The 14,179-nt window shown below is 38.0% G+C and overlaps 1 protein-coding gene and 1 long non-coding RNA gene across 3 annotated transcripts in view; one reads left to right on the top strand and one right to left on the bottom strand.

Moving 5' to 3' along the window:
• LOC121291461 overlaps positions 1-9,615 on the top strand; it is a 29,569-nt gene extending 19,954 nt beyond the window's left edge. Inside the window, exon 3 of the long non-coding RNA XR_005946009.1 lies at positions 9,568-9,615. This is a non-coding gene — a long non-coding RNA (uncharacterized LOC121291461). The remainder of the gene's footprint in view (positions 1-9,567) is intronic.
• A 953-nt stretch (positions 9,616-10,568) lies between these two features.
• gfm1 (G elongation factor, mitochondrial 1) overlaps positions 10,569-14,179 on the bottom strand; it is a 74,349-nt gene continuing 70,738 nt past the window's right edge. The window contains exons 15-18 of one of the 2 annotated variants that reach the window (XM_041212630.1): positions 14,023-14,167; positions 12,904-13,064; positions 11,898-11,951; positions 10,569-11,598 (exon numbers count right to left, since the gene is read on the bottom strand). In XM_041212630.1, the coding sequence (XP_041068564.1) occupies positions 11,467-11,598; positions 11,898-11,951; positions 12,904-13,064; positions 14,023-14,167 (492 nt within the window). In that variant the 3' untranslated portion in view covers positions 10,569-11,466. Of the gene's footprint in view, positions 11,599-11,897; positions 11,952-12,903; positions 13,065-13,314; positions 13,480-14,022; positions 14,168-14,179 lie in introns of those variants that run through there. The other variant, XR_005946004.1, reaches the window with a different exon arrangement.

Below are 14,179 nucleotides of genomic sequence, written 5' to 3' on the forward strand. Positions count from 1 at the left end.
TGATCAAGGTTTCAACTAGATAGGACAGACAGAATAGAAATCTCCACTTTGAGGTGACTAACCTTCGAAACCTTTTTGGCCAATCTTAATGGAGATCACTTACTGCAAAATGCTCAGAATTTGTCAGTCAGGCTCAGTTGCTGATTTTGAAAATGCAAAAATTCACTCTGATTTCTTTTTGTTCTTTTAGTTCCCCCTATGCTCTTTACTTCTGTGGGGGGCGGGGGGGGGGGAGTGGTTGCTGGGGGAGAAAGAATGCGGAATTAAGGAATGTCATAAATAAATGCTTGAAAAGATCGGTTTTGTGGAGTTTCTTAAAGTTAGGGCGAGAGACAACAAATAAGAGGGGTTTAGAAAGAGAGGAACAGTTGTTACAATGGCAGCCGATGTTATTCACTGAGCAAGCCTATTCCCAGAGGGAAGCTCGTCTTACTGATCATGACTTTTTTTAAATTCTGAAAACGAGAGGAAAACTACTGATCCCAGAAACAAAGAAAGCCAGTAATACTTCTGGGTTTTTAAAATTAAAAGATTAACAAGAAGAAAAAAAACTTCAACACACAAGATTAAAATTACAGTTAAAAAGTCTTATAAAACATTCCCCAAAAACTCACTCGGTCAGAACACACAAGTAAACTACTTAGCAACAGCTCCCTTTAGATTTTTAACCATAAAAATCCAGTAATATTACCCAAGGTAAAAACTCCTGTCACTTTAGAAAAGGTATACCACACGAATTCTCACTCTCTTCCATTCTGCTGTGGAAATTCAAAAGGAAAGGAACAAATTGCTTTCTGAAAATAAAGACTTTCAATTCATCCATCCAAGAGAGGAAATTTGATCGACATATTCAAAATCATGAAGGGTCTGGGCAAATAGGGAAAAACTGTTCCCACTTGTGAAAGGATCAAGAACAAGAGGGCAAAGATTTAAGGTAATTGCAAAAGAAACAATTAAGACATGAGAAGAAACCTTTTCATGCAGCAACTGGTTAAGATCTGGAATGCATTGTCTTATAGTGTGATAGATTCAATCGAGGGCATTCAAGAGGGAATTGGCTTGTTATCTAAAAAGGAAGAATATACAGGATATGGAGAAAAGGCAGGGGAGTGGCACTATGTGAACTGTTCATTCACATATGAGAAAGCCGGCATACACGATGGACCAAATAACCTCCTTCTGCGCTGTAACAATTCAGATTCTGTGAGCCCCCTGGTGGCATCAAAAAAGCATGCAACTGTATGATATTACCATTGGTAACTTGTAATAGTTACAGTTTGAACAACACAGCATGAATGATACTTTAAACCAGAAAATTGACAAAGTGGATTTCTAAAAATGAAGTGTTCTCAAAATAAAATTATCCTGCAACCAAACAGTTTATGCACTTTCATGAATAAATTAATGTAATTTTGATGTCCGGAAGTCAAATGATTATGCTACCTTAAAAATACTCACTAAATTTCTATAAAATATGCAATTTAAATAGCTGGCTCTGCAGTTAGTTTATTATAGGTTCTATATTCATTAGGTAAAACATTCATCGCATGATTGAGGAAGATCTCTCAAAAATAATGGGCAGGATTTTTCCTATGGCCGGCGGGCTGGGCGGAAGCGGATCCGATTGCCACACGTGACCAGCTCCGCTCTGCCACTTTATACGGATGGGCCAATTAAGGCCCCCCCCCCACCAGCATAATACATGACCGGTAGCACAGTGCTACCTGTGCGGGTGGGGGAAGAATCGGGGCGAGCGCTCTTTCGCACGTGTGCGAAAAAGCACAGCAATCTCCCTGAAGCACAGAGCTGCCTCAGGGAGATTGAATGGATATTGAAGAAGTGATTTAAAATTTTATTTAAACATGTCCCCCTCATGTGACTGTGTCACATGAGTGGAGACATGTTTTTATATTCATGAAAATTTATTTATTTAATAAAAGCTTCAGGACCTGCTCATGGATGAGGTTTCCTGAAAAACGCAATGGCTGTGTGGGCTTTTTGCCTGTCTGCCAACCTTTAGGTTGGACAGGCAGCATTCATAAGTGGCTGAATCAATTTCTTAAAGGCCTTAATAGGCCATTTTCATTTTGGCGGGTGCGCAGCTGACTCCAGTGCGTGCTCGCCAAACAAAATATTGCAATGGTACATGATTACATTGGGAAGCACACCTGACATCATTGTGCGTCATTTTACACATCGGTATGTCGGGCCCACCCCCGCATGCCAACCGGAAAGTTCTGCCCAATTTTTCTGAATGTTTCAGTTACATCAGAGAGCTTATTTTTAAAAATTTTGCTTTGCGTTTATATTCAATTTTTTGATTGTATGGAAATACTCCAATATCCATCACTTTATATTTATCTAACTTGAAATTGGCTTAATTCAATATATTGCAAGTTGCTTTGATGGAAAATGAAGCTGATTCTTTTGAGATTTAATGATTCTGTGATTGTCAAGTTACTTGTTGCAAGTGAGGTTGTCCTTGTGTGATAAAACGAGCATTTGAAACAGCTGTCAATTTGCAAAGTTGTCCACTGCAGGATAGGCTATTAAACCTCATGGAAGGGATGAAACTCTTAAAAGAACATAATTACTGTACAAAGAATTGTGTTTCTCTGCACTCAACCTATGAAATTTCTGTGAAGAAATTAAAATGATTAAAGGTGAATTTTTAAAATCTATAACATAAATAACTTCACAATTGCTAAATTAAAATGTATAAACGACAACAATCCTTTCTTACCCTATGAGTAGATGTGTTCTCCAACCTAACCAAGAAAAATAACTAACATCCAAACAAAGACAAACAATATTGAGAAAACCTGAGCCTTTTCATGACATCAAGTTATAATAAATGATACTAACAATGAGAACTTATAACCATCAGGTAAGACTGAATAGGCTGGGGCTCTTTCCTCTAGAAAATATAAGGCTGGGGGGTGACCTAATAGAGACCTTTAAAGTTATGAAGGGTTTCGATAGGATAGACATGGAGAAGATGTCGCCTCTTATGATCGAGTCCAAAACTAAGCTAATAAATCCAATAAAGAATTCAAGACAAGCTTCTTTACTCAGAGTGGTTAATTATGATGAGCAGCATAGATGTCTTTTGGGGAAAACTAAATAAGTACATGAGGGAAAAAGGAATAGAAGGATATGCAAAAGGTTAGATGAAATAATGTGGGAGGATGCAGCTCATATAGACGATAAGTGCAAACCAGATGGACTAAATGATCTGTTTCTGTGCTATAAATTCCTTATTGGTAGAAGTCTTATTGGATCCACTGAGGAATAAACTAAGTTTACTGAACTTACATTGGTTTGTTCTTTCACCGATCACATCCATTGTACATCATAGGAACTTGTAAGTCTGTCCACAAGGATGACCCAAACCTCCCCGTCGCTTGCCATTTTAACACTCCACCCTGCTCTCTTGCCGTTGGCTTGCTGCATTGTTCCAGTGAAGCCCAACACAAACTGGAGGAACAACACCTCATCTTCCGACTAGGCACTTTACAGCCTTCCAGACTGAATATTGAATTCAACAACTTTAGGTCTTGACCTCCCTCCTCCATCCCCACCCCCTTTCTGTTTCTTCCCCCTTCCTTTTGTTTTTTCCAATAAATTATAGATTTTTCTTTTCCCACCTATTTCCATTATTTTTAAATATTTTTAAATCTTTTATGCTCCCCCCACCCCTAGAGCTATACCTTGAGTGCCCTAACATCCATTTTTAATCAGCACATTCGTTTAGATAATATCACCAACCTTAACACTTTTTTTGTTCTGTTGTCTGTGACATCTTTTGATGATCTGCTTCTATCACTGCTTGTTTGTCCCTACAGCCACACCAACCCCCTCAACTTCTCTCCCCCCACCCAAACCACCCCCCCCCCACCCCCCACAAATCTTAAACCAGCTTATATTTCACCCCTTTCTTGGATTCACTCAAGTTCTGTCGAAGGGTCATGAGGACTCGAAACGTCAACTCTTTTCTTCTCCGCCGATGCTGCCAGACCTGCTGAGTTTTTCCAGGTAATTGTTTTTGTCTTGTATAATCATAGTTGATTCAGGTGAATTTTTTTTTTTGTTCTGACACCACCAGGCCTGTTTCCCCATGGTGTTACCCAGGTTCCAACCCTATGTAAGGGCACAAGGTCTACTTAATGGCCAAGTTAATTTTGATCTGTGCTGTCCCAAAACTACTTCCTTCTAAACTACCTAAGCGCAGAGTAACAATTATAATTTCATAGGGCCAGAGAGCATGGCCAGTAATGATTGTGATGTGTAAGGACTGCTATCATTTGAAGAATGATAAAGAACCTACAAGGTACATCATCCTATTTACTTTGCTATTCAGGCATGTCTTGCAACCTAGGAACTATTCTAAAGTAGTAACAAATTAGGAGCAGGGTCATTCTATCTGTGCATCCCAATCCTTGCTGCCAAACCAATTTGCCAAATGCATTTTTCGGAGTTGTCACCAATATAACCAGTACTGTCTCCTACTGGCACACTATGGCTGCCATGTGTACCATCTACAGGATGCACTGCAACAACTTGTCAAGACTTCTTTGATAGCACCTTCCAACCTGTGACCTCCGTTACCTAAAACAAGGGCTGTGGATGCATTGGAATACCACGGTCTGAAAGTTCCCCTCCAATCACCCCATCCTGATTTGGAACTATATCACTATTCTTTCATTGTTGCTGGGTCGAGATTCTGGAACTTCCTACCTTACAATATTGTGGGAGGTCCTACACTATGCAGATTGCAGCAGTTTAAGGCAGCTCATCACCAACATCTCAAGGGCAATTAGGGATAGGCAATAAATGCTGACCTTGCTAGCAATGCACACATCCTATGATCAAATAAACAAGAAATGTGAAGCACACTACATTGCTGCATCACAGACACTGCCAAAGAAAAACTAAAAGAAGGTTAAGTAGCTGTGGACCTTGATGCCTGGAACATTTACCAGCTATTTTTCATTACCCATTTTGCTGTATTGTGCTTCATCACCAATTGATCTGAAAGTGTCCTAAAATCACAAGTGCAGTCAGTGAACATTAACACATTAGAACCTATGATCCTCATCTAATTGCAGTGGAGGTAGATAAAATAAGTGAACTATTGCTTGCCACAAATAAAACAATCAGGCCAAGTGATCTGCAACTAAAGCTTACTTAAACCTTATTCCTGTGATCCATACAAATTAGGAGCAGGCCACTTGGCCCCTTGAGCCTGCTCTGCCATTCATTAAGATCATGCCTGATCTGATTGTAATCTCAACTCCACATTCCTGCTGACCCCCGATAACCTTTCACCCTCTTGCTTATCCAGAATCCATCTACCTCTGCCTTAAAAATATTCAGACTCTGCTTTCACCACCTTTTGAGAAAGAGAGTTCCAAACACACAACCCACAGAGAAAAAAAAACCATCATCTGTCCTAAATGGGCACCCCCTTATTTTTAAACAGTGGCCCCTAGTACTAGATTTTCCCACAAGAGGAAACATCCTCTCCACATCCAACTTGTCAAGACCCCTCAGATCTTATATGTTTCAATCAATTCACCTTTTACTGTTCTAAACTCCAGTGGGTACAAGCCTAGCCTGTCCAACCTGTCCTCTTAAGACAAGCTGCCCAATCCAGGTATTAGTTCAGTAAATCTTCTCTGAACTGCTTCCAACATATTTACATCCTTCCTTAAATAAGGAGACCAATAATTTGCATAGTACTCCAGATGTAGTCTCACCAATGCCCTGTATAACTACTTCACTACTTTTGTATTCAATTCCCCTTGCAATAAATGATAGCATTCTATTAGCTTTCCTAACTCATGAGCCAAACTCATGCTACTAATAATGCTGTCTTCCAAGTAAGACATTTTCAATTACACATTTGACAATTTCAGAACTGTGGATCATGGCATGATGAGTACATTAAGATCCTCATTAAAACTAAGAGTGGTTTATTTGAATACAATTTCCATGACGCTTAAACTAAAATGACCACAAGAGCAAAGAATTGACTGGATTGAACACTGATTTCTTGGGAATTACAGCAAGGAATTTGACTTTCTCCTCTCTCCCCCAACTCCATCCCACTGAATCAATTAGAAGAGAAAAAGAAACAGGCATTAAATATGTGAAATAATTAAAAAAGATTTATTTTTGTTAAAATATATTAGGCTAGATTTTGATAACGACAAACAAAACCATGCCGGCACTTTGGGATTTTGCACAGGAACTTAATGTAAATGAAAGAGCCTAAAAAGTGCAGCACTTCCTATGGGGAATCTGTGATCTATGTGAATAGGGAAAGCAACTGTAAGCAGTGCAGAGTCTGTCTGATCCAGGAGGTAATGTAACACCCCTATTCAGAAAGGGGAGACAAAAACCAGATAACTACTGGCCAGTTAGCTTAACATCCATCATTGGGAAAATGTTAAGAGTCTATTATAAAGGATATAATAGCAGAACATTTAGAAATGCATAATATAATCAAGCAGAGTCAGCATGGCTTCATGGTCAAAATCATGCCTGATAAATTTATTAGAATTCTTTAAGGAGGTAACAAGCAGAATAGATAAAGGGGAACCATTAGATATTATATATGTGGATTTCCAAGACGTTCGATAAGGTACCACACATATGGCTACTTAATAAGATAGGAGCCCATGGTGTTGGGGATAGTATATTAGCATGGATAGAGGATTAGCTAACTCAGAGAAGACAGAGAGTTGGGATAAGGGGGGGTCTTTCAGGATGGCAACCTGTAACTACAAGGATCAGTGTTGGGGCCACAATTATTTACAATATATATTAATGAGTTGGATGAGGGAAATGAATGTACTATTGCCAAGTGTGTGGATAACACAAAGATAGGTGCGAAGGCAATTGGTGAAGACGACACAGAGTCTACAGAGGGATATAGACAGGTTAAGTGAGTGGGCAAAAACTTAGCAGATGGAATATAATGTGGGAAAATATGAGGTTATGCACTTTGGCAGCAAGAATAGAGGAGCTGAATATTACTTAAATGGAGAAAGACTGCAGAAAGCTGCAGCACAGAGGGATTTGGGGGTCCTCATGCATGAATCCCAAAAAGCTAGCATACAAGTTCAGCAGGTAATAGGAAGGCAAATGGAATGTTGGCCTTTATTTCAAGGGGAATGGAGTATAAAAATAGGGAAGTCTTGCTAAAACAATACAAGGCACTAACAGACCACACCTAGAATACTGTGAACAGTTTTGGTCACCTTATCTAAGGAAAAGTACACTGGCATTGGAGGCAGTCCAGAGAAGGCTCACTAGGTTGATCCCAGGGATGGAGGAATTTTCTTATGAGAAGAGGTTGAGTAGGTTGGGCCTGTACTCATTGGAATTTAGAAGAATGAGAGGCGACCTAATTGAAACATATAAGATTCTTAGGGGGCTTGACAGAGTAGATGCTGAGAGGTTGTTTCCCCTTGTGGGAGAGTCTAGGACCAGAGGGCATAATCTCAGAGTAAGGTGGTGCCCATTTAAAACAGAGATGAGGAGGAATTTCTTCTCTCAGAGGGTAGTCAATCTGTGGAATTCTTTACCGCAGAGGGCTGTAGAGGCTGGATTGTTTGATATATTCAAGGCTGAGATAGACAGGTTTTTAATCAGTAAGTGAATCAAGGGTAATGGGGAAAAGGCAGGAAAGTAGAGTTGAGGATTACCAGATCAGCCCTGATCTCAGTGAATAGCAGAGCAGACTCGATGGGCCGAATGGCCTACTTCTGCTCCTCCGTCTTATGGTCTAAGCCGCAAGGAGAAATTGGAGAGCAAATCAATCCTAATATACATTGTATTCACTTTTACATTGTCAACCTTGAATCAGCTGTAGCACTTTTTCCTCTGAGTCAGAAGATCGTGGGTTCAAGCCTCAATCCAGAGACTTGAATATGTCATCCATACTGACACCTCAGTGCAGTACTGCACTATTGGAGATGTCATCTTTTGGATGAGGTGTTAAATGGGGACCCTGTCTCACATGGATGCAAATGAACCATGATACTTTTCGATGAAGAGCAAAGGATATCTCCCAGGAAAGCAACCATTTGGTGCAAAGTGTGTTGACAGCCCTGAGAAAAACTCTGCTGGCAGCTGAAATGAGAATAAATGCAGATGTCGGAGGTGAACATTTTTCATTTGGACAAATGATACCAACAGGTCAGGCAGCATCTGTGAAAAGGGAAACAAAGTTAATGTTCCAGGTCTGTTGTACTACCTGTGGCTTCCGAATTAATGAAAAAAATTATTGATTGGCTAAACATACAGTAATGTGACTTTTCAAGTCCCCTTATCTCCAAGTGATCCTTTAGCGACCACACTGATATCCTGTTAGGTAACATGCAAATAAACAGAATTTTATAACTGAGCGGGAACTCAGAATATTTACAAATGTGATTTAAAATTGAGTTCTGTGGTAGGTTCCAAAAACGTAAAATAGTAAAAATTGACATAATTTACAACAAAATATAGTCCTGGATAATCCTGCAAATTTTTGGGATGCTGTGGTACAGAACAGAAAGTTTTCATTAATTTCATGATTAAATTGTATAATTTTGTTGTTGAAGTTTGCACCAGCTTGAAGTATTTCATCTACCTCGAGTACTTTCAATGGATTGAATACCTGGCTGAAGGATAGAAGGAACAACATAATAAAATCAAAATACTGCAGATGTTGGAAATCTGAAATAAAAACAGAAAATGCTGGAAAAACTCTTCAGCTCTGAAGTCATATGGACTCAAAATGTTAACTCTGTTTCTCTCTCCACAGATGCTGCCAGCTCTGCTGAGTTTTACCAGCATTTTCTGTTTTTATTACAGAAGGAACAAACCTACTTTTATATAATTCCTTATAAAGCCTTCAGGATATCTCAAATACTTTACAGCCAATGGATTGCATTTTGAAGAGTAGGCATTGATATGCAGGCAAATATGGCAGCCAATGTATGCACAACAAGGTACAACAAGCAAGTAAGGAAATCAAGGATTATGGGGGGAAAGGCAGGAAAGTGGAATTGAAGATTATCTGATCGGCCATGATCTCACTGAATGGCAGAGCAGAACAAATGGGCCGAATGGCCTACTTCTGGTCCTATGTCTTATGGTGTCAAAACTATGAAATTCAATGACAAAATCAGGTACAAAAAGTGAAACAAAAAGAAAAATAGGATAAAAGATGTGTAACAGAGACCACACCACAATCCATTAAAAGCATAGCTGTGTTCAAATAAAGCAATACTTAAAATGCTGAACTTTTAATATTTTAGAACAGAAGCAAAACCTCAATAGAAAAAATAAGAAATTTGGTTTTCTTACTATTTTACCAAAAAAATCTCAGTTGTGGTCTATTTCTGTCTCACTAGAGGAATTTAACTGTACAAATAGAGAGGAAAATATTTCTGCAGATATGACAGAATGGACAATTTATTAAACTGCTGAGGCCATCAAGGCATAGTGCAGTGGACCCTGATGCACCAATATGCCTCACTAGTGTTTTCTTTTATGTTGAAACTCCTGTTACAGGTCAGATGCTTCTCAAAAGGGCAACGATTCCTATCATCTGGTGAGAGCAAGGAATTCACAAGAATTCAAAGTGAGCACATAGTTTCAAAAAGATAAAACCCTGAAGCCAATCACAATGCTACTTTGCTTCAAAACGATTGAACAGTGCAGACGTGAGACCGAGGCTGAGTTCCCCCCTCCTTCAGGTGATGTCTGGCCCTGCCTTAGCCCTACTTGTCTCTCGGTTTCTCTCTTCAGGCCATGGGCTCCTACCTGTGGCTGCTTCACTGAGTCTCGAAGCCCGGTCCTGACGATGAACCTGGCAGCAATGCTTCCACTGCTGAGCTGCAGCCTGTCTGAGCCCAATTCCATCAACCCAGCACTGCAGAATGACCTGGGTTCTAATATCAGCCATCTCATGGCCCTCAACCTGCACTGCATCTGCTTCCTGGCCAAGGTCCATGAGGTGGAGCAGCTCAGATGAAGTAATGTACTGATGAGTACATAAAATATTTCAACAAAGCACTTTTCCAACACAGATTTTCATATTTATATGATGCATTGTTGATCTATAATGTGAGAGCTTTAAAAATTATATGCTGAATGTTACTATGCTGCTTTATCGCTGTTTTGTTACTGTTAACATCTAGAGTCATGTTAAACTTAAAGTGTTAAAATGGGAATATATTGGAAAATAGTTTGGGAATCATTGTCATAGGGAGTGCTAGAAAAATTGGAGAGCTAGGTTTTGAAGACCCACTTTCATGTATTTCTAAGCAGCAGGCACAGAATAGCAGTGGCAGGAGATTGGAAAACAGGCATGTGTGCACGTCACAGCTCGTGTGCATGTAGCACACTGAGGAAAACATGAACAGCTTGCAAGAAACAAAAGACCTTTTGGTAATCAAAGGGAATAATCACAAACAAAAGAACCTTTTCATTTAACAAAGTTCACCATCTACGTCATTCTTCCTTTTAGTTTCATGATTGAATCTTTGTTGCCAGTGAACTCAAAAGATAAAAACAAAGATTCACACTTTATAAAGATCTTCCCAGTTTACAAAAGACAAAAGCATAGGGGTCACAAATTTTGGGAAACTTGGATTTTTCAGCTCCAGATAAAAAATATTCCACTTTTATAAGACAGTATTTTTAAAAGGGCAGAGTCTTTATCAAATAGTTTTAAGGAAACTTTTTTTTGTAGATTAAAACAGAATATAGTAAATAATCTAAATAAATAAATAGCACATGTATGCCTAACTGGCACGAGGTCAATGTACTGAAACATGGCTCTTCTCCCTTCTTAAAAATAGTTGTTTCCCAAACTTTTTTTGATGAATGTAGCACTCCCTTAAATTAACAGAAATATAAATTAAAAATTGATCAGATTTCTAAAATCAGTGCTGGATCCAAGAGAAATTTAACTGACAATTTCTGTACTCAATTAAAATACAGATGATAACTGGAGGATATTTTATGCTTCACTTCTGGATTTTGTATTTCAAAAAATGATGCCTGGAGCAGGAAAAATGTACAATGGGGACAGAGTTGGAATTGCTCTTCCCTAGAAAAAAAATCAAAATGCAATTCTTTCAGTTATTCAGCAATTTATAACACACCCTTTTCAAAAAGGTACCTGCAAGAATAAAAAAAAAGTTGCTTTTGGAGCTACAATATGAAGAAATAAATCTCAGTGTGTAACCTGATAAATCCTTCAAAAACTAAACAGTTTGATAAATGTCAGTTCATGAGATGTAGCGATTGCTGTAAGTCTTATCAAAGGAATAATCTTAAGGAATTCCTATGCATAGGTGTCACCAACAAAACACTTCCAACAAAAGTGTATTAACATTCTTGAAACAGTTATCAGGATGCCCAAAATGACACCAACATTCTTGAAAAATCAACTGACAATGGCATTTAGTTCTTGGCTTTTCCCTTTTTAACTGGTAGTTGGCCAGTTGCTTCTAGGTATTTATTGACCAGATCTTCCTGTACACTGGGCAGGCATGGCTGGTATCTGCTGTAGTCCATTGTGTATTCACCTTTACCCTGGAAAACATAGTTAAAGAGGTTATAACAAAGCTTGCCTTTATTAAAAAAAATCCTTTGAAAACATTCATCTATTTACGTGTAGTAATTATAATCAGTTCAATCAATTCAACATGATCACGTCATAATTTTTCATTATATCAATTATAAATGAAGTCTGAAGCTTTATTTATCACCAATAACAAATGTTACAACAAACATTTATTTTAAGAAATTAAGAGAATGAGTAGCCTCAGGGGAGCAAGCGATGAAATTGAAAGCTAAATCAACGAGGCATTTTTAAATGCTTGATGATATACCTCTGTGCAAGATCGCAGTTCTGTGGCATATCCAAACATGTCATTTAGTGGTACCTGTAAAACAAGTAAAAACATTTTTTAAGTCTTGTGTGATGACAATATTGAGAGTAGCTGGCTCTTCATGTCAAGTTCTTTTATCTCTAATTCAGCTAAGGATGAGCTATTGTATAACTTGACAAGACAACCAAAGTAAACCACAAAAACTGTTGAAATGAACAATTATGAAGAGAAAGTTAGTAATTCCCAAATGTGGCAGTTTAACTGATATTTCTGACAGCATAATCATATAGGTATCCTGTGAAGATTATTAAAGGACTTAGTACTCGGATGTTAGATCTACTGGTAGATCTAAGTCACATTCTACCAACAAAAGTGAAATGCTAAATACTATACACCAACATGAAATTCCCACCAGAATTATTTATTACTGAAGCCAAAACAAAGATTGGCTTCACGTGTTTGTTGCTCTTTATGTAATATCATTAGGACCTTTCCATCAATTGTCAGTAAAATTGAATATACCTACATGTGAAAATTATTCTCTTCTACAATGTTCAATTATTACTCAAACAAGTAAATTTCCCATGGATAGAAAAAGACAAACATGGAATAAAAAAAACCCATCCTTCGAGTGTGATTAAAAATATCCAAAAATCTACAGGGCAGCACTTTAAAAATTATTTTTTGTTTTGGAAAGCAGGAGGATGCCAGTACTTTGAAGAGCCATTAATATCACATGATAAGGGAATGCCAATACTGCCACTGCAAAAAGCAATGTTTCTTCCCACACTATTCTAAATTCCTTCTATCTTTCACAACATTCTCCAAAAGTACTATTTTTTATTTAACCATAATTTATTTGAAATAGTTTTGTAGTCACACAATCACGAATGTACAGTGAATAGTTGAACAAAACATCTACATAAGGCAAAATGTGACTATGGTTATTTAATAGTGATATCAGCAATTTTCCATGAAATAAAACTAGGCAATGCATTGTACATACATCAGCATAAAGTGTAAAGTATCCCTCTGCTCCATCCTGGCCAGTGATAACACCATGTCGACGATTAACTCCAGCAATAACAGCTCCCTGAAACTCATTTGGTGCAACAACCTCCACTGACATAATGGGCTCCAGAATAACCACACTAGTCTTCTCCATAGCTAAGCAACAGAAACAAATAAAAAGCAAGCAATTATTTCACATATAAGGTAAGTACCGGGATTACACACCTGCAGGCAATTGGGGAGGGTCTAGTCAAGGTGCTCTCGACATCATGAGTTTCAGGTAAATTTGATGGGCCAGCTGCTCCATTCCTGCCTGTTCACATATTCAATTTAATCTCTAATCTCCTATTATGTATATGAAGTTTTACATTAGATATGTTTGTAACACTTAGCTGGAAAGATTCACCTGCAAAATATTTATTTCTTTTATGTTTAGATGCTAGCTGATCAGCCTGTATAAGCACTGGGAATATGCTGGTTTTTTCACAGTTTGCGAAAGTAAATGCTGAAGAATTCATGTGCAGTCAAGATTTCTGATCATGCTGATTTCCATAAAAGCTCAAACAGCATCCTATGATACAATAAAATACCTCTGGTGTGATTATTAAAATCTGAAACACAGGAGGTACTACATGGTAAAATACTACTTTCATGATTCCACATGGCTTATATATACACATTACAAACATGAAATTGGAGTGAAAGTAATATGCAAAACATGACATAAAATAAGAAATTACAAAATTAGTTCTGTAACATAATTGCATTTTCTTGCAAATAATCTTCCATCTATAAATGCAAACACAGTTCCCATTGTAAAAAGAATTTAAAGTAGTAATTTTTGGCATTTGCTTGATATAACATCCAATGTACAGTTTTGAAGTTACCAGGATGTGAATTATCCATCTATGGACATAAAGACATACAGGTTCAGTATGAAAATCTGCAACACTAAATCAGCGTTTGTTGAAAGGAAATCACTTGCAATAACACATGTTTTTGCAAGGTAAAGCTACACTAACACTTTATTTTCTAAGGAGTTGGGAAGAGTATTGAGACCATTTATTGTTAGTAGTTTGTGTTTCTATTAGCTGTTTCTCTGAGCTTTACAAACCCTGTCTGACGGCACCCTCTCCAGCTCTGATGAAAGAGATTTCATTGGAATCTACTATGTGATGAGCACCATCTTCCAATACAAATCGTACTCCGGAGATCTTGTGAGCTGTAAGAGGACCTTTTTCACAAGCTTCAAGAAATCCCTGCCAAAATAA

The sequence above is a fragment of the Carcharodon carcharias genome, chromosome 2, assembly GCF_017639515.1.
Source record: "Carcharodon carcharias isolate sCarCar2 chromosome 2, sCarCar2.pri, whole genome shotgun sequence".
Lineage (NCBI taxonomy): Eukaryota > Metazoa > Chordata > Chondrichthyes > Lamniformes > Lamnidae > Carcharodon > Carcharodon carcharias.